This window comes from Babylonia areolata, chromosome 16, assembly GCF_041734735.1.
Source record: "Babylonia areolata isolate BAREFJ2019XMU chromosome 16, ASM4173473v1, whole genome shotgun sequence".
In the NCBI taxonomy this organism is placed as follows: Eukaryota; Metazoa; Mollusca; class Gastropoda; order Neogastropoda; family Buccinidae; genus Babylonia; species Babylonia areolata.
This window is the reverse complement of record NC_134891.1, coordinates 5,708,498-5,728,729: the sequence shown is the minus strand read 5'-3', so window position 1 is coordinate 5,728,729 and position 20,232 is coordinate 5,708,498. Positions and strand designations below refer to the sequence as shown.

At 46.3% G+C, this 20,232-nt stretch overlaps 1 protein-coding gene across 1 annotated transcript in view; it reads left to right on the top strand.

The window, feature by feature from the left end:
* LOC143290810 (ras-related protein Rab-38-like) overlaps positions 1–18,508 on the top strand; it is a 29,981-nt gene extending 11,473 nt beyond the window's left edge. The window contains exons 3-7 of the mRNA XM_076600333.1: positions 9,397–9,522; positions 11,990–12,068; positions 13,916–14,097; positions 15,404–15,547; positions 18,172–18,508. Coding sequence (XP_076456448.1) covers positions 9,397–9,522; positions 11,990–12,068; positions 13,916–14,097; positions 15,404–15,547; positions 18,172–18,285 — 645 coding nt within the window. The 3' untranslated portion in view covers positions 18,286–18,508. The remainder of the gene's footprint in view (positions 1–9,396; positions 9,523–11,989; positions 12,069–13,915; positions 14,098–15,403; positions 15,548–18,171) is intronic.
* The last annotated feature ends 1,724 nt before the right edge of the window (positions 18,509–20,232 follow it).

Genomic DNA, 20,232 nt, shown 5'->3' with positions numbered 1-20,232 from the left:
ACTTTGTTGCCGTAGTGGTCAGTCTTTCTCTGTTGCAGTAGTGGTCAGTCTTTTTCTGTTGTCGTAGTGGTAAGACTTTGTTGTCGTAGTGGTCAGTCTTTCTCTGTTGCAGTAGTGGTCAGTCTTTCTCTGTTGTCGTAGTGGTCAGACTTTGTTGCCGTAGTGGTCAGTCTTTTTCTGTTGCCGTAGTGGTCAGACTTTGTTGCCGTAGTGGTCAGACTTTCTCTGTTGCCGTAGTGGTCAGTCTTTTTCTGTTGTCGTAGTGGTAAGACTTTGTTGTCGTAGTGGTCAGTCTTTCTCTGTTGCAGTAGTGGTCAGTCTTTCTCTGTTGTCGTAGTGGTAAGACTTTGTTATCGTAGTGGTCAGTCTTTCTCTGTTGCCGTAGTGGTCAGACTTTGTTGCCGTAGTGGTCAGACTTTCTCTGTTGCCGTAGTGGTCAGTCTTTTTCTGTTGCCATAGTGGTCAGACTTTCTCTGTTGCCGTAGTGGTCAGTCTTTCTCTGTTGCCGTAGTGGTCAGACTTTGTTGCCGTAGTGGTCAGTCTTTCTCTGTTGCCGTAGTGGTCAGTCTTTCTCTGTTGCCGTAGTGGTCAGTCTTTCTCTGTTGCCGTAGTGGTCAGACTTTCTCTGTTGCCGTAGTGGTCAGACTTTCTCTGTTGCCGTAGTGGTCAGTCTTTCTCTGTTGCCGTAGTGGTCAGACTTTGTTGCCGTAGTGGTCAGACTTTCTCTGTTGCCGTAGTGGTCAGTCTTTCTCTGTTGCCGTAGTGGTCAGACTTTGTTGCCGTAGTGGTCAGACTTTCTCTGTTGCCGTAGTGGTCAGACTTTGTTGCCGTAGTGGTCAGTCTCTGTTGCCGTAGTGGTCAGACTTTCTCTGTTGCCGTAGTGGTCAGTCTTTCTCTGTTGCCGTAGTGGTCAGACTTTGTTGCCGTAGTGGTCATTCTTTCTCTGTTGCCGTAGTGGTCAGTCTTTCTCTGTTGCCGTAGTGGTCAGTCTTTCTCTGTTGCCGTAGTGGTCAGTCTTTCTCTGTTGCCGTAGTGGTCAGACTTTGTTGCCGTAGTGGTCAGACTTTGTTGCCGTAGTGGTCAGTCTTTCTCTGTTGCCGTAGTGGTCAGACTTTCTCTGTTGCCGTAGTGGTCAGTCTTTCTCTGTTGCCGTAGTGGTCAGTCTTTCTCTGTTGCCATAGTGGTCAGACTTTCTTGCCATAGTGGTCAGACTTTCTTGCCATAGTGGTCAGACTTTCTTGCCGTAGTGGTCAGTCTTTCTTACCGTAGTGGTCAGTGTTTCTTACCGTAGTGGTCAGTGTTTCTTACCGTAGTGGTCAGACTTTGTTGCCGTAGTGGTCAGTCTCTGTTGCCGTAGTGGTCAGACTTTCTCTGTTGCCGTAGTGGTCAGACTTTCTCTGTTGCCATAGCGGTCAGACTTTCTCTGTTGCCATTGGGGTCAGACTTTCTCTGTTGCCGTAGTGGTCAGCGTCTTTTGTGTCATGCTTTAAATGACGGAAGAATGGCTTCCCCTGTGCGCAGAGTGGGAGGGGCTGTCAGTCCATTAACTCACTCAGTACGGCCAGTCCTCTCTTCTCCTCTACACAGACCCCTCGGATGTCCAGTGGGTGTTTGAATGACCCAACCTTTAGCTTCCGTCGTCAGAATTGTGGTATTCTTTGTCAACATTCACCTCTTCAGTATAAGAGCCTTCCGCTTGCAATATTTTGATGATGGTAATTGGGGTGAAACGCTGTTAACGTCTTCTCTTTCGCCGTTCGTATGGAGAGAGTTAAGGCCTGTGCAGCCACACCCGACGCTGTCTAGCCACACACCACTCAGAGCGCAACTCCATGATGATATATTCAATTTTTTGAAAGTGTCGTTCGTGGAGGATTCTGAGAGCTTGCTGAAGAAAAATTCAAGATTTCTGCAGATCATTATCCTTATTCTCCTCCTTTTCCTCCTCCTCCTTCATATATATATATATATATATATATAGAGAGAGAGAGAGAGAGAGAGAGAGAGAGATGAATGGGTGGTATATGATTTCGATCAGCATATCGATCAGTATTACGTCATCCTGTGACAGATTTTGATCTTCTTTTTTTTAACTTAAAAAAAACAAAAAACAAAAAAAACCAAAACAATCACACAACGGAGGAAAAAAAAAAGAAGACAGTTCGTCTCCGAAACGACAGTTCGTCGAACCATGAACGAAAACACCACCAAGCTGGAAGATTATACAAAGACACTGCTGGTTGGCGGACGCGAAAACGGCAACCACCCCAACGGGAGACAGAGATCGTCACAAGATACCACCGCCAACCCGCTGAGCTCTCCCAACAGTTTTCTCCACCACCACCACCACAACAACAACAACCACGACGACAACAACTCACTCGCAACGTCCAAGTCGAACGGGGAAAGTGCGGGTAACAGGTATGATGCACCTAGTTCGAGAGGACGCCACCCGACTGAGAGGGGGGTCCAGGACGGGTACGGTGGTGGCCCGGGTGTGGATCGGTTTGACCTGGAGATGTCGGACATCACAGAGGACCTGGCCGCGGAGGGCGAGGCTGGGCGGAGGGGACCCTGGTCACCCAGGCCCGTGGCGGACAGGCCGAGAGCATCGACACTGCCGCGTCCTATTGAGCGTCCGCCTTCCATAAGGAGGGGGCGTTTGGTACTGAAGGTAGAAGTTCAGGGCAGTTGTTTGCTTGTTGTTGGGGAGCGGGGCGGGGGCAAGGGGGGGCCAGGGGGCTGTTGCGGGGGGTGTGATGTTGTGTGGAGTGGTGGTGCACCCTTTCTCTGTCTCTGTCTCTCTGATAAGGAGGGGGCGTTTGGTACTGAAGGTAGAAGTTCAGGGCAGTTGTTTGCTTGTTGTTGGAGAGCGGGGCGGTGGAGGGGGGGCGGGGGAGGGGGGATTGGGGTGTGTGTGTGATGTTGTGTGGCGTGGTGGTGCACCCTTCGTATCCTAATTGTTGTTGTTCGTATCTGGTCACGTTTGTTGTGTTTACATGGTTGTTGAAACGCATGTTTAACTGTTATCGCCACCCTCCCCCCCTACCCCACCCCCACCCCCCACCCCCTTGTTCATTTGGGGCTATGGCCTTCAGTGACTGAATCATCTGAAATCTGTCTCTGTCTGTCTGTCTCTCTCTCTGGGTCTAATTCTCTCCCTCCCTCTTTCTTTCTTTTTCATTCTCTTTCTCTCCGTGTCTTTCTGTATCGCTCTCTGTCTCTTTGTCTCACTTCCTCTCCATTTATCTGTCTCTGTCTCTCTGTCTGTCTCTTTCTTTCTTTTTCTTTCTTTCTCTTTCTGTCTGTCTGTCTGTCTGTCTCTCTCTCTCTCTCTCTCTCTCTCTCTAATTCCACAAAGTGTTACCCATGCACGAAAGGTATATTCAACAATTAAGATTTTCGGCATGTCCATTTCTTCCAAAAGACCATGGCAAAAGTCTTAATCGTTGACTGAAAAACGTTTTGAAATCAAATCTGATCCTCTCACACACTTTCCTATCCGTCAATGTGTCTGTCTGTCAGTCTCAGTCTGTCTGTCTATCTGTCTCTCTCTCTGTGTCAGTCTGTGTCTGTCTGTCTTCCACTGTTTCTCTCTCTCCGGCTCTCTTTCTTTGTCTCTGTCTCTCTATGTCTTTCTCTGTCTCTCTCTCTCTCTCGTTATCGATGTCTCGATCTTTCTCTGTCTCTGTTTCTCTCTCTGTGTGTCTCTCTCTCTTTATCTCTGTCTTTCTCTTTGTCTCTGTTTCTGTCTCCGTCTCTCCCCCCCCCCCTCTCTCTCTCTCTCTTTCTCTCTCCCTGAACCTCGTATGTTAGTGTTATCAGTAGTTCAGAATGTATGACATGTGGTGATTTAAAATTATACACAGTCTGGAAAATGGTTCCATACTTAAAAAAGTAATGTAAAATCACGGAAAGAATTTTAGTTCCTCCATGCTGTGTGTTCAAGTAATGACGCCACAGAGTTTGTTATTGAACAGTTGGAAACTAAGAAACGTCAACACATCACTCCCCTACCCGCTTCCTTTCACTGGCTCCCCATTCAAGCACGAATACAATACAAACTCTCAGTCCTTTGTCACAACTGCTTCACTGATTCTTGTCCTGTCTAACTTCCAGACCTACTTTTTGTCCATTCACCATCCAGACAACTCCGTTCTTCAAATGACAAGCGCACACTGTCCATTCCAAAGATTCGCACTAAAACTTAATGGTGAACGTTCCTTTTCTTTTGTTGCACCTAAACAATGGAATTCACTACCCTCACACCTCTGTTACACCCAAACACCTGCATTCAAGAGAGCACTCAAAACATATCTTTTCAAACTGTACTTTTCTCACTGAAATTTTTCCATCTGCATATGCTTGCTGGGATTTTTGTTGCTGGATGTGCTCTTTGTGTTGATCTGTATGCATCCATGATGATTTTTGGTGTGCTTTTCGTGATACCTTGTTCCCTGGTGTTTATTTTTGACAGTGGTGAATGTGACTTGCTTTGGTTTGCTGAGATTTGCACCTGTGTGATTTGAGACTGTGATGTCACTTGTGTCAATTTACATATTTGTATTTGTATTTCTTTTTATCACAACAGATTTCTCTGTGTGAAATTCGGGCTGCTCTCCCCAGGGAGAGCGCGTCGCTACACTACAGCGCCACCCATTTTTTTTGGATTTTTTCCTGTGTGCAGTTTTATTTGTTTTTCCTATCGAAGTGGATTTTTCTACAGAATTTTGCCAGGAACAACCATTTTGTTGCCGTGGGTTCTTTTACGTGCGCTAAGTGCATGCTGCACACACGGGACCTCGGTTTATCGTCTCATCCGAATGACTAGCGTCCAGACCACCACTCAAGGTCTAGTGGAGGGGGAGAAAATATGGGCGGGTGAGCCGTGATTCGAACCAGTGCAGCACGCTCAGATTTTCTCTCGCTTCCTAGGCGGACGCGTTACCTCTAGGCCATCTTAGTTTTACATTTGTATATTTTAGCCATTGTCATGTGAAACTGTGTAGACTTTGTACATATTTTACGACACTTAGACTTAAATTTGTATATTTTATTGTAAAGCGCGGTGAGCCCCATCTGAGATGGGAGTACTGCGCTATATAAGCCTACATTTTTTTTTTCTGTTACCCACCCCCTCTTCCCCCAGGGGTCCCCGCCCCCTTCCCTAATGTGTATGTATGCCTGTGGGCACTTACCTAAGATTAGATGGATAGCGCATGCCTTCTTTGAGCCCCTTTGCTAACTGAAGCCAGCGGAAGTGTTCAATCAGCCATTTTGCCTCTAGTGTCAGTATAGTGCGAAGCGGTGACTTCGTATGTGTAGCTGAGCGTTCAGCTGGCTTCACAGCAAGCTTTCACTTGCTCGCGGCGTTAGTTAAGCTGACATTCCTGTGTGTGCCTCCACTGCAAGTTTGCGCCATGTGTCACTGAACTGTGATAAACCTGTAGCCGTGTACCGAGTGGTTCTAATAGGGTACAGACGGCACAAAAGACTTAACTAAATATTGATTGACATTGATTGACTGAATTAAAGGATAGATGAGAATTCCCACGCACAGGCCAGGAACATATAGAGGCCAGTCACAAATGGGTTTTTCTATTGTTTTATTTACAATAGTTATTAGATGAGAAGAAAACCTAAGAGAAGAGAAGAGAAGAGAAGACAACTAGAAGAGAATACAGTGCAGCGATACGTAGCGAGATGTCAGCCATTGTGGGGACACACACGACAAACACACTGCTCGCGACACAGCAAGAGAGAGAGAGAGAGAGAGCAGCTCTGGTCAGATGACTGACCAGGTATGAAATGACCACTCATCACTCACTGTGCCAATTTATGCAGGTTAAGCGGACTACAAAGACAGTCACGTGTGCTGCAAAGCAGATCGGCACTTAGGCCAAATCTGACGACAACTGTGTTTCTAACAAGGTGTTCAGTGACAGATTTCTAAATGATCCCTGAACTGATTTACGTCGGATAAGTTGCAAAAGAAAGAGCTTAACACTTACTTTATAATGTATATAAAATGAAGTGTTGATTATTTAAGATGAATTTATAATCATACTTTAAGTCACCTAAACAGGGTCAGTTTTAACGAGCTCGTCGCTGAAAATTACAAACTGTGTTAAATCAGTTTAAAGTAGGCAAACACAAATGGAATAGACTTAAAGATGGAATTGCAACGATTCTGCCAGTATATAATACTTGTAGTTTACTGATCTGACAAAAGAGCTATTAATTAATTACGGAGAAGCAGAAACACAGATTCCAGCTCGGCCAATAGCGTACCGCGACGCGACACTGGTCGAGCAGTGAGTAGGTTGTCTGGCGAAGAGGACAAAATGATGTAAGCGGCGTGACGTCACACATTCTGCGCGTGGGTTAGTTGCGAAAACTGTCGGCTGCTAATACAGCTTGTGCGTGAGGCAAGTATTGGAGCAAGCATAGCGCTTAGTCACAAAACCATTGGCAGATTTCAATCAAGACACAACATTTGACAAGTCGTGGGGGGCAAGCATAACACGATATCATCGAAGATACACGGTTACAGTTTATAAACTACCACCAGTTAGCAGACGACTTGTCAACGGACTGACGGCTGGATGCGAGAAACAATATGGTGTCCAGCTGGCTTCAGCTTTCCTGGCCAATGAGCTATCCATGTATTTTTAGAGCAGTGGCCTATGGGTGATGCACATTAAACCATTTGAATCTGAGTCTGCATCTCTCTCTGTCTCTCTCTGGCACTGGCTCTCTGTCTCTGTCTCTCTGTTTCTGTCTCTCTCTTTGTGTGTGTGTGTGTCTCTCTCTGTCTCTATCTCTGTCTCTGTGTGTGTGTCTCTCTCTGTCTCTCTGTCTAGGTCTCTCACTGTCTCTATGTCTCTCTCTGTCTCTCTCTCTAGGTCTCTGTCTCTGTCTAGGTCTCTCTCTGTCTCTCTGTGTCTCTCTGTCTAGGTCTCTCTCTGTCTCTGTCTTTTTTTTTTTCTTCTTTTTTTTCCCCTTTTTCATCTTTTGTGCGTGTGTGTGGGTGTGGGTGTTTGTGTGTGAGGGAGGGCATGGTGTAAAGAAGCTTCCAGCTTATCCAGTTTACCCTCAATAAAACATTTGTTCATTGTTCATTGTCTCTCTCTCTCTCTCTCTCTCTGTCTCTGTCTGTCTGTCTGTCTCTCTTTCACAGCGTCTTCCTCTGTCTTTTCTAGGTACCAGTGTCTTATGTGTTTTTGTCTTTGTTTGGTTTTAACCTTGTAAATTGTTGTGTGTGTGTGTGTGTGTGTGTGTGTGACAAGGATAAATTGTCTGGTAGTCAGTCAGTCGATCATTCAATCCCTCTGTTTGTCGGTCTCTGTCTCTGACTCTCTCTCTCTCTCTCTCTCTCTCTCTCTCTGTGTCTGTCTCTCTGTTTCTCTCTCTCCCTCTCTCTCCCTCTCTCTCTCTCTGTGTGTGTGTGTGTATTAGAGAGACAGAGAGAGACTCAGAGAGAGATGAAAATAGCAAACACAGTGTTCTGTTTCGCAACTGATTATTTCGAGCTCTTTGTTTTCTTCGTATTGGCAGATGCTGTAGCTCTTTTACCGTAAACGTTCGAAGGTGTGTGTGTGTGTGTGTGTGTGTGTGTGTGTGTGTGTGTGTGTGTGTGTGTGTGTGTGTGTGTGTGTGTGTGTGTGCGTGCGTGCGTGCGAAGGGTAAGAAGAAAAAGGTGGGCGGAATAATTTTGCCGTGTTCCATTTTTAGCATTAAAAAAAAAAATCTTTATTCTCACAACACAGATAATGACAGACTGGGGTGGGTTTTTTGTTGTTGTTGTTATTTGTTTGTTTGTTTTTTATCATGCTATTTGTTGTTGTTGATTTCATTATGATTATTGACACTTATATGGCGTCTGTACTTGGTCACAGACCTTCTTCTGTGTTCGTGGGCTGCAACTCCCCACGTTCACTCGCATATACGCGAGTGGGCTTTTTCGTGTATGACCGTTTTTACCCCGCCATGTTGGCAGCCATACTCCGCTTTCGGGGGTGTGCATGCTGGGTACGTTCTTGTTTCCACAACCCACCGAACACTGACATGGATTACAGGATCTTTAGCGTGCGTATTTTGATCTTCTGCTTGCCGTATACACACGAAGGGGGTTCAGGCGCTAGCAGGTCTGCACGTATGTTGACCTGGGAGATTGTAAAAATCTCCATCCTTTAACCACCAGGCGCCGTCACCGTGATTCGAACCCGGGACCCTGAGATTGAAAGTCCAACGCTTTAAACATTCGGCTATTGCACCCTCAGATTGAAAGTCCAACGCTTTAAACATTCGGCTATTGCGCCTGTCGGTCACAGACCAATTTCTACTGTAGGCGCTGAATGAAGACGGTACGGAGTCATTTACACAACAGGCTGCCTGCCTAGGTAGAGCCGACAGACAGCTGCCATTTGGCCGCTCATCATTCGTTTCCTGTGTCATTCAGGTGGCACACACACACCCACACACACGCATGCACGCACACACACACACACACTCACATACACGCATACACACACGCACGCACGCAAGCACGCGCGGACACACACACGCACACAGACACATATACACGCATGCACACACGCACGCACGCACGCAAGCAAGCGCGCACACACACACACACACGCACGCACGCACACACGCACACACTCACACACACACTCACACACACACACTCACACACACACACACACACACACACATTCAAACACAGAGACACATACAGACACACACACAGAGCCGCATGCACACGCACACACACACACACACACACACACACACACACACACACACACACACACACACACACACACACACACACACACACGACCTGATCAACGCGATGGGTTTATGCGAAGGTCACACATTTGTTTATGTTGTTGTTTTTTCCCCCCCCCAAGCGGATGTGATGTGTACATAGATCTGTCAGCATGCCCAGACATCTTGTAACTGAGACGTGTGTGTGTGTGTGTGTGTGTGTGTGTGTGTGTGTGTATGTATGTATGTGTGTGTTTCTGTTTGTGCGAGTGTGTGTGTGTGTGTGTGTGTGTGTGTGTGTGTGTGTGTTCTGTATCTATATCTATGTGTGTGTGTGCGTGCGTGCGTGCATGCATGCGTGCGTGTGTATGTGTGTGTGTGTGTGCATCACATACCTATATACATTGTGTGTGTGTGTGTGTTCTATATCCATTTCTATATCTATCTATGTGTGTGTGTGTGTGCGTGCGTGCGTGCATGCATGCTTGCTCTATATCCATATCTATCTATGTGTGTGTGCGTGCGTGTGTGCGCGCAGGCATGCGTGCGTGTGTATGTGTGTGTGTGTGTGTATCGCATATCTATATACATGTGTGTGTGTGTGTGTGTGTGTGTGTGTCCGAGTCCGGGAACGTGGAGAAGAAGGAGCACCTGTACAAGATCCTGGTGATCGGGGAGCTGGGCACGGGCAAGACGTCCATCATCAAGCGATACGTGCACCAGTTCTTCTCCCAGCACTACCGGGCCACCGTATCCTTGCGCCACGCCTCGCCACGCTCCTGTCCTTGGGAGGAGGAGCCAATGAGTTGCACTGCTAGCTTCTAACCTTTTGGACAGTTCACTCACTCACTCACTCACTGCTGTCGTTGTGAATGCATAGGTGCATTCTGTTGTGCATGTGCGTGAGTGGATTGCATTCATTTGTCATTTATTGCCTATCTTTCATCTTGTTGTGCTCTCATGTCCCTAGGATGGTTTTTTTGTGTGTGTTGTGTCGTATGAGTTGATCTATATCTTCGTTATACTAAGTGCCTGTGGTTCGTGGTGCCGATCATTGTGACAGTTATGTATTTAGTTGATGATTGCATTTAGTGTCTATCATATCATTATCATTGTTGTTTTGTTCGTGTTGTCAGCCGGAACGTGGGAAGTACACTGTCAAGATGCTGGATCGGGCAGCTGCACGGGCAAAGGACTTCCATCACAAGCGATACGCACCATTCATCTCCAGAAACCGGCCACCGTATCCTTGCGCCACGCCTCGCCACGCTCCTGTCCTTGGGAGGAGCCAATGAGTTGCACTGCTAGCTTCTAACCTTTTGACAGTTCACTCACTCATTCCGTCGACCGCTGGGGTCGTTGGGGGGGGACATGAGGAAGATGTCATAGCTCGCCACGCCGTTCTGTTGGCAGCTGTCGCGTGAGGAGATCCTGACATCGTCATTTTGGTCCATTCCTTGACGTTGTCGGACCAGCTCTTTCTCTGCCGCCCCCCGTCTGCGCCCTCCCTCTGCAGTCCCTTGCAGGATGGTTTTTTTGAGAGGGTGTTATGTCGTATGACGTGACCAAACCATGCCATCTTCCGTCGTTTGACAAGTCGCCAGCAGTGGTTCGTGGGACCCAACAAGGTTGCTGACCAGGTTCCACCTGACTGAGTGCCTACGTTGACCGAGCTACGCCATTCGTCAGTTCCATACTACACTAAAGTTAGTAGCGGATTACGACCATACTGGCTGGGCTCTTCCGAAGTCCGAGCAATGCAGCTGGCTCCTGCAGGTCCTTTGGTCACGTCGTGTCATTTGGTGACGCTGTTAAGTTCATTGATTTTGCTGACGTTATTAGGTCCTTTTCCTGATGTCTATAGGTCCGTTTGGTGTCGTCACGGAGTCATTTCCTGATGCCTTTAGGTCCATGGGGTCATTTCCTGTTGTCTTTAGGTCCATTGGGTCATTTCCTGATGTCTTTAGAACCATGGGGTCATTTCCTGATGTCTTTAGGTCCATGGGGTCATTTCCTGATGTCTTTAGGTCCATGGGGTCATTTCCTGATGTCTTTAGGTCCATGGGGTCATTTCCTGATGTCTTTAGGTCCATGGGGTCATTTCCTGATGTCTTTAGGTCCATGGGGTCATTTCCTGATGTCTTTAGGTCCATGGGGTCATTTCCTGATGTCTTTAGAACCATGGGGTCATTTCCTGATGTCTTTAGCTCCATGGGGTCATTTCCTGATGTCTTTAGGTCCATGGGGTCAGTTACTGATGTCTTTAGAACCATGGGGTCATTTCCTGATGTCTTCAGGCCCTTGGGGTCATTTCCTGATGTCTTTAGGCCCTTTGGTGACGTCATCAGGTATTTGGTGACGTCATCAGGTCATTTGTTGACGTCGTTGGGTCCTTTTGTGATGTCGTTAGGTCCTTTGGTGAGGTCATTAGGTCGTTTAATGACGTCATTTGGTGATGTAATCAGGTCATTTAGTGATATTATTAAGTCAGTTGGTGATGTCATTTTGTCCTTTGATGTGTATATTATTAACTGACGAGTTTTTGTTGTTTATTTTAATATTATAGACTGGTATACCTGGAATGGCTGGTGTTTGAATTTTTTTTAAAAAGAAAGAAGAGAATATCTACGTTGGTCAGAGGTTTGAGCTGAATTTAGCTCTGAGGTTGTTTCCTCGACCTGTCTTGGTTTCACTTGATAGTTTTGATTGCAGACAGAGTGTGGATGCCGTGTAGCAGTTTGGGATTCTTTGTTGTTCATCATTTTCATTTTAGAAGGCTTTCGATTTATGTCATTAGCAGTAATTTCATTGGTAGATTTCTTGTTACCTTTACCTCTCTACCTAATTGTTTTCGTTTTCATTTGTTAGTTGTTGCTTTGTTGTTAGTGGTGGTGTGTTGTTGTTGTTATATTTTGTTTTTTTTGTTTTTGTTTTTTTTGTGTGTGTGTGTGTGTTTTTGTTCTTCTTTTGTTCTTTTTTTTTGTCTGGGGGGTAGGAGAGGGGTGGAGGGGGTGGGGAGTGTGTTTGTTTGATGATTTTTGTTTTGTGTTTTGTTGTTGTTGTTTTTTTTAGTTTGTGTGTGTGTGTGTGTGTTTCTTCGCAGTATTTACGGACCGCTAGAAAGGTCTGAGCCAGCAGGATTGATCTGTGTCCACATGCCATTGCATGGTGATTGTGCCTTGTCGGTGAAGTGTGTTCCCTTAATAGCGGTGTTCAGATTGGGGTGGACTTTGCCCTCAAGGTGCTCAACTGGGATGCCGACACTCTTATACGTCTGCAGCTTTGGGATATTGCAGGTCAGTGTGTGTGTGTGTGTGTGTGTGTGTGTTTGAATCAATTCAGAATATTCAGATTTTAACTGCCCTTCAAAACTTGGCAGATTTTCAAGACTTGAAACATTTATGTCTGCGTGTATTTAAAAAACAACAACAACAACAACAACAACAAAAAAAAACAACGTGTTATCATGTGTGTGTGTGTGTGTGTGTTTCTGTGTGTGTGTGCGCGCGTGTGTGAGTGTGTGCTTGCGCGGACGCGCGTGTGTGTGTTTCTGTTTGTGGTGTTCTGATGTGTTAGTTAACTGTAGTATGTTTGTTACTGTCTTTCACATACTTGCCCCCCTTCGGTTTTGTCTGATACATTTCAGAACATTTGGGGGAGCGTGTGTGTGTGTGTGTGTGTGTGTGTGTGTGTGTGTGTGTGTGGCTGTACATATGTGTATCGTATATCCATGCATGCAACAAAACAAACACACGAACAGAAGGAAAGACGCCCCACAAAGAAGAGAAAGATTCAATATAACACACTGAAATCAACCCACAAGAAGAAAACGGAAGACAGTGCACACAGGTACGTAAGCTCTCTCTCTCTCTCTCTCTCAACACACACACAGCACACACACACACACACACAGCACACACACACACAGCACATACACACACACACACACACACAGCACACACACACACACACACACACACACACACAACACAACACAACACAACACAACACACAATATGAATAACAGCACAGACAGCGCGCACACACACACACACACACACACACACACACACACACACACACACAACACAACACAACACAACACAACATAACACACAATATGAATAACAGCACAGACACACACACACACACACACACAACACAACACCACAACACAACACAACACAACACAACACAACACACAATATAAACAACAGCACACACACACACACACACACACACACACACACACACACACACACACACACACACACACAAAACACAACACAACACAACACAACACCACACCACACCACACCACACCACACCACACCACACCACACCACACCACACCACACCACACCACACCACACAACACCACACAACACAACACAACACACAATATAAACAACAGCACACACACACACACACACACACACACACACACACACACACACACAACACAACACAACACAACACACAATATAAACAACAGCACAAACAACACACACACACACACACACACACACACACACACACACACACACACACACACACACACACGCACACACACACACGCACACAGCACAACACAACACACAATATAAACAACAGCACAAACAACACACACACACACACACACACACACACACACACAATACAATACAACACAACACACAATATAAACAACAGCACAGACAGCACACACACACACACACACACACACACACACACACACACACACACACACACACACACACACACACACACACACACACACAAGACAATACAACACAACACAACTCAACACAACACACAATATAAACAACAGCACAGACAACACACACACACACACACACACACACACACACACACAAACAACACAACACAACACAACACACTATAAACAACAGCACAAACAACACACACACACACACACACACACAACAACAACAACAACAACAACAACACAACACACAATATAAACAACAGCACAAACAACACACACACACACACACACACACACACACACACACACACACAACACACACAACACAACACAACACAACACAAACACACACACACACACTCACACACAAACAAACAAACAAACAAACAAAACAACGTTGTTTGACGTGCTCAGGCCAGGAGCGCTTTGGGAACATGACCCGGGTGTACTACAAGGAAGCTGTTGGGGCCTTCGTGGTCTTCGACGTGACGCGGGCCTCCACCTTCGAGGCGGTCAGCAAGTGGAAAAACGACCTGGACAGCAAAGTGCAGCTGACAGACGGCGCTCCAGTACCGTGCGTGTTGCTGGCCAACAAGGTCAGCTGCTCACTCACTGCAGTTGACGTTTTACATAACTGTCAAAAAGTTTTCACAGGGGCTGTGTGATAAATCCGTCTGTGTGTCTGACTGTGGTTGTGTTAGATACACGTGTATTGTTAAAATGTATGTACGCAGTGTGTGTGTGTGTGTGTGTGTGTGCGTGTGTATGTGTGTGCGTGTGTGTAGTCATATTTTGGTGTGTGTATGTAACATAGATGTAATGTTTTATGTTAACAAAAGCGTTTTTGTAAAGCACCTGGAGCAGATTTCTGGATAGTGTGCTATATAAGTATCCATTATTATTATTATTATTATTATTATGACCAACAGAGGCGACTCGCTGTCCCGACTATCATCAGACTTGAATTTGATTTTAGTGGAGAGTGTCTTGCCCCAAAGTTACACCTCCCCCCGCCCCCACTCTCTCGTCCAAGGGGGTTTTAGGGAACAGCCGGCGTTGGGGGATGGTTCTCAAAAGGCCAGCTAGCCCCCCCCCCCCCTCCCCGCAAGGCTACAGCACGAAGAGCCAGTGCAATCATGCCTCCTTGTTTTAAGAGTCATGGTCCTTCACAAAAGACTGAGCTGTAAATGACTTCCCGTTGTGATGGTGAAACCTGTTGATGATACAGCTCTCACTTCGCTGTTGGCCCAGATGTAAGCTTTTCATGGGCTGACAGTTGGAGCTGATGAATGATTGAAGGCGATGACGAATGATCGATGATGAATGAATGAAGGCGATGATGAATGATTGAAGGTGATGTTGTAAATGAATGAAGGTGGTGAGGAATGATTGGTGAGGAATGATTGAAGGCGATGATGAATGATTGAAGCCGATGCTGAATGATTGAAGGCAGTCATGATCTTTCAGAGGCGGTGATGAATGATTGAAAGCGATAATGATCTTTCAGAGGCAATGGTGAATGATTGAAGGCGATGATGAATACTGGAAAGAGCTGATGATTGATTGAAGACGATGATGAATGATTGATGGCGATGATGAATGATTGAAAGTGATGATGAATGAAGGTGATGATGAATGATTGAAGGTGATGATGAATGATTGAAAGTGATGATTAGTGATTGAAGGTGATGATGAATGATTGCAGGTAATAACAGTTGCAGACGATGATGAATTATTGCGGGCAATAATGAATGATTACAGTCGATAATGAATGATTGAAGTCACTGATGAGCGATTGAATTCGATGATTTATGATTGAAGGCACTGATGAGCTATTGAAGGCACTGAGCAATGCTTGAAAGCACTGAGCAGTGATTGAAGGCGCCGTGTCTCGATGTGCAGTGTGACCAGGCCAAGGAGGGGCTGGTGAACAACACGGCCCAGATGGACGAGTTCTGCAAGGACAAGGGCTTCGTCGGTTGGTACGAAACGTCGGCCAAGGAGAACATCAACATCGATGAGGCAGCAAGGTTTCTGGTCACTCGGGTCAGTGTCTTGTGTCGTTTTTCTGTATCCTTCTTCTTCTTCTTCTTCTTCTGCGTTCACTTGTATGCACACCCACGTATGAGGAAGCAAAAACTCTCCTCCGCAGCAGATTCCGAAGAGGCTGGATCACCCTGAACGGAGGCTACCAGGCACACCAAGATCCCATCAGGACACTGGAGAGAAGACACCAGACTACCATCTACCGCCTTCGCACAGGACACTGCGGCCTCCGAGCACACCTGAAGAGGATTGGAGTGGCAGCCACATCCCTATGTGATTGCGGCCAGGCTGACCAGACCCCATCCCATATTCTCCAAGACTGCCCCCTGTATGAGAAGATGAAGATGCGGCAGCAGTCCTGGCCTGAGGCTCTGGGGGACGGCAGCCGATCTTCACCGGACATCCGAGTTTGTGGCATCCCTCGGACTTCGACCCTGACTGCATAGCTGTCAAGCGCAAAGAAGAAGAAGAAAAGAAGATTTGTATGCACACGAGTGGGCTTTTATGTGTATGACCGTTTTTACCCCGCCATGTAGGCAGCCATACTCCGTTTTCGGGGGTGTGCATGCTTAGGTATGTTCTTGTTTCCATAACCCACCGAACGCTGACATGGATTACAGGATCTTTAACGTGCGTATTTGATCTTCTGCTTGCATATATACACACGAAGGGGGTTCAGGCACTAGCAGGTCTGCACATATGTTGACCTGGGAGATCGGAAAAATTCTCCACCCTTTACCCACCAGGCGCCGTCAACGTGATTCGAACCTGGGACCCTCGGATTGACAGTCCAACGCTTTAACCACTTGGCTATTGTGCCCGTCTGTATCCGTTTCAAGGAGGAAGGAGGTGGCAGAATGGTTAAGACGCTCAGCTGCCAATACAGAGAGTCTGTGGGGGTGTGGGTTCGAATCCCGCTCTCGCCCTTTCTCCCCAAGTTTGACTGGAAAATCAAACTGAGCGTCCGGTCTTTTTGGATGAGACGATAAACCCGAGGTCCCGTGTGCAGTTCGCACTTGGTGCACTGAAAAAGAACCCATGGCGACGAGAGTGTTGTCCTCTGGCAAAATTATTTTGAAAGACATCCACTCTGATAGGTACACAGATATATAAGCAAGCACTCAAGGCCTGATTAAGCGCGTTGGGTTATGCTGCTGGTCAGGTATCTGCTGAGCAGATGTGGTGTAGCGTATATGGATTTGTCCGAACACTGTGACACCTCCTTGAGAAATTGAAGCTGTATTGGTTTCAGATTATCAAGGAGGCTTTGTTGCTTTCGCACAAATCCAAGCAGTATGCACTACAGCACACCAGCTAGTTATCTTATTTATTTATTTATTATTATTATTATCACTACCTTTTTTCATATTATAATTATTATTTATTTATTTATATATTTATTTACTTATTTATGTACACTTATCTATTATTTATTCACCTTTTTTTTTCTTTGTTCTTTTTTTTTCAAGGCCTGACTAAGCGCGTTGGGCTACACCGCTGGTCAGGCATCTGCTTGGCAGATGTGGTGTAGCGTATATGGATTTGTCCGAACGCAGTGACGCCTCCTTGAGCTACTGAAACTGAAACTGAAACTGCACCAGCTAGGTGGATTGCCTGACCAGCAGCGTAGCACAGCATTCTATTTATATAAAGCATCTATCTGTTCTGTTCTGGTGGTGATGGTAATGGTGGTGGTGATGGTGATGGTTGGTAATGGTGGTGATGGTGATGGTTGGAATGTTGGTGGTGGTGGTGATGATGATGGTTGTAATGGTGGTGGTGGTGGTGATGATGATGGTTGTAATGGTGGTCGTGGTGGTGATTGTGATGGTTGGTAATGGTGGTGGTGATGGTGATGGTTGGAATGGTGGTGGTGGTTGTGATGGTGATGGTGATGGTTGGTAATGGTGGTGGTGGTGGTGATGGTGATGGTTGGTAATGGTGATGGTGGTGGTGGTGGTGGTAATGGTGACGGTGGTGGTGGTAGCACACACACACACACACACCACAACATCCACCCACCCACCCACCCCCCAACCATGTGGATTTCAACTCAGCTGATGCCTCAAACTGTCCACGCCCCCCAAAAAACACCCAGTTTTCAGTGATGCCTCAAACTGTCCACGCCCCCCCAAAAACACCCAGATTTCAGTGATGCCTCAAACTGTCCACACCCCAAAAAACACCCAGTTTTCAGTGATGCCTCAAACTGTCCACACCCCAAAAAACACCCAGTTTTCAGTGATGCCTCAAACTGTCCACGCCCCCCCAAAAAACACCCAGTTTGTTTCAGTGATGCCTCAAACTGTCCACACCCCAAAAAACACCCAGTTGTCAGTGATACCTTAAACTGTCCACACGCCAAAAAACTTCCAGTTTTCAATGATGCCTCAAACTGTCCACACCCCCAAAAAATACCCAGTTTTCAGTGATGCCTCAAACTGTCCACGCCCCCCAAAAAAACATCCAGTTTTCAATGATGCCTCAAACTGCCCACGCCCCCCAAAACACCCAGTTTTCAGTGATGCCTCAAACTGTCCACAACACCCCCACCCCCACCCCCCCCACCCCCCACCCAAAAAAAAAGACACCCAGTTTTCAGTGATGCCTCCTGTGTTCCCCAGATACTGGAGAAGGACCGAGCCATGCTGCTGGGAGAGGAGAGGCAGGACAAGGACCGCGTGGTTCTGGACAGGCCAGCCCACGCCCAGCCTCAGAAAAAACTCAGCTGCTGCTGATGACGCTTCACGAATGAAAGGCAAACCCCATACACTTGGCCAACAGAGCAGAGCAGGGCTGAGGCTTCAGGACCGTGGGGTGGGTTGCATGAAGTGATCTTTGCAGCACAAGGTTTGTTTTATCGTTCAGAGTGTTCCGAACTCCATGGTAAATTCCACGCACATTCTGAACTCTGAGCAAACCGAGCACTGCAAAGTATCGCCACATGCAACCTGTCCCTGGGTAGGGGGGTGTGGGGGTGGGGGGGGGGGGGGGGGGGGGTTACACGAGTGAACTTAGCAGCTCTAAGTTTGCTTATCGTTAAGAATTTTGCCAGCTCCTCAGTATCTTCCATGTACTTAGGAACGTTCTTAACTCTGAGCAAACTTAGCGCTGCGAAGATTTGCCCCATGTAACCAGGCCATGCTGGGAGCTGTACTGCTCAACAGCTTGCAAGGGCAGCACAGAGGCGGCTAGCCGAGCTGGAAGAGCTGTAAAAGACTTTGCATGCCAAAGGTTACCTTTTGAAATGTGTGGGTGAACAACATCATTCTGCCTGCCTTCTCATTACTCCCCCCCCTGCCCCCCCCCCCACCACCCCCTGAATTCCCTTCATGTTCAAAGTGGTGTTCTGCCTCTGTGGGTGAGTTACCCGTGTCATGTTCACATTTTTCATCTTACAAAGCAGGCTGTCGCATGCGTGACTCTTATTTATATAACAACCCCACCATTATCAATGATTCTGCGTTATATTATAAACGGTTTTAATGCAGTGAGCGGATGTGTTTCGTTACCCATCGAATGCTGATACAGGTCACAGGGTCTTGAGCATGTGCGTTTGGTTTTTTGTTTGTAATGCAAAAATGAGGGTTCATCGTGAACTTGAAGCTTTGTACTTCTGCTGATTCGGGAGAGTAGAAAACCAACAGTCTTTATCCTTTTAACGTTTGGGGATTCAGACCATTGGTTCATGTGGACCCTTGGGGTGGAAGTAAGAATGATTGATTAACCCTTTCATCGCCAGTCAATTTAGAGTACAAAATTTCCTTGTGGTATTAACACAGAAATATGGTGTCTAAGAATAGTTGGGGATTCCCCCTGTGATGTATAGAAAATAGGGCCTATCCTACCTCCGAACATTAAAGAGCAGTAGGTTCATGGATAACAGACCAGTGAATGGTCACCTTTCAGTGACATGGGTCCTCTACCAGGCCTGTGCATAAATGCGAGCTTGGCGGTGAAAGGGTTAATGATCATTCATCAGGAAAGGAAACCAGTGTTCTGATGGTCACAGGTATGACTGAAATGGATGACAGTAGTTACGCAGAGATGTGTGTGTTTCGTGTGTCACAGCTACGTGGGGAAAACGAAAGGGGAGGAACTGTCTGACCAAAATCAGGTCATTTGTGTTGTCGGTCGCTCTCCGCCGTGGCCGCGTTTTTATGTCTGAAGGAATGTGCATGCACAGGAGCACACACACAAGCAAAAGCACCCACCCACCCACCCACCCCACACACACACACATTAAGTTATACATAAAAAAAAAAAAAGCATTACACCAGCCCTCCATATTTCTGAAACAAATGTGATTGAACCAGATATGTTTCCCCCCCCCCAATTTCTTTTTTTTTTTTTTTTTTTTTTAAATATTTTATTCGAGTTTAACATTTAATACATACAGACCAACATACAAAACCAACATCTGAAATCAATAATATTTGCCACTGTGCACCACCTAAACTGCAAATCAGGAAAACGACACAACACTGTCTTCATACATAGAAAAAAACAAACAAAAAAAATCACATGCACTGTTAAAAACAAGTAAGTAAATGAAAGGGGAAAAGAAAATAAATAAAAGAACAAACGTTACATTCGTGGTTGTCTCTACTCCTCCTCGTTGCCTTCAATCATTTTTATGTATGGGTACCATTTTCTAGAAAATGCTATGGACATCATTTCCATCG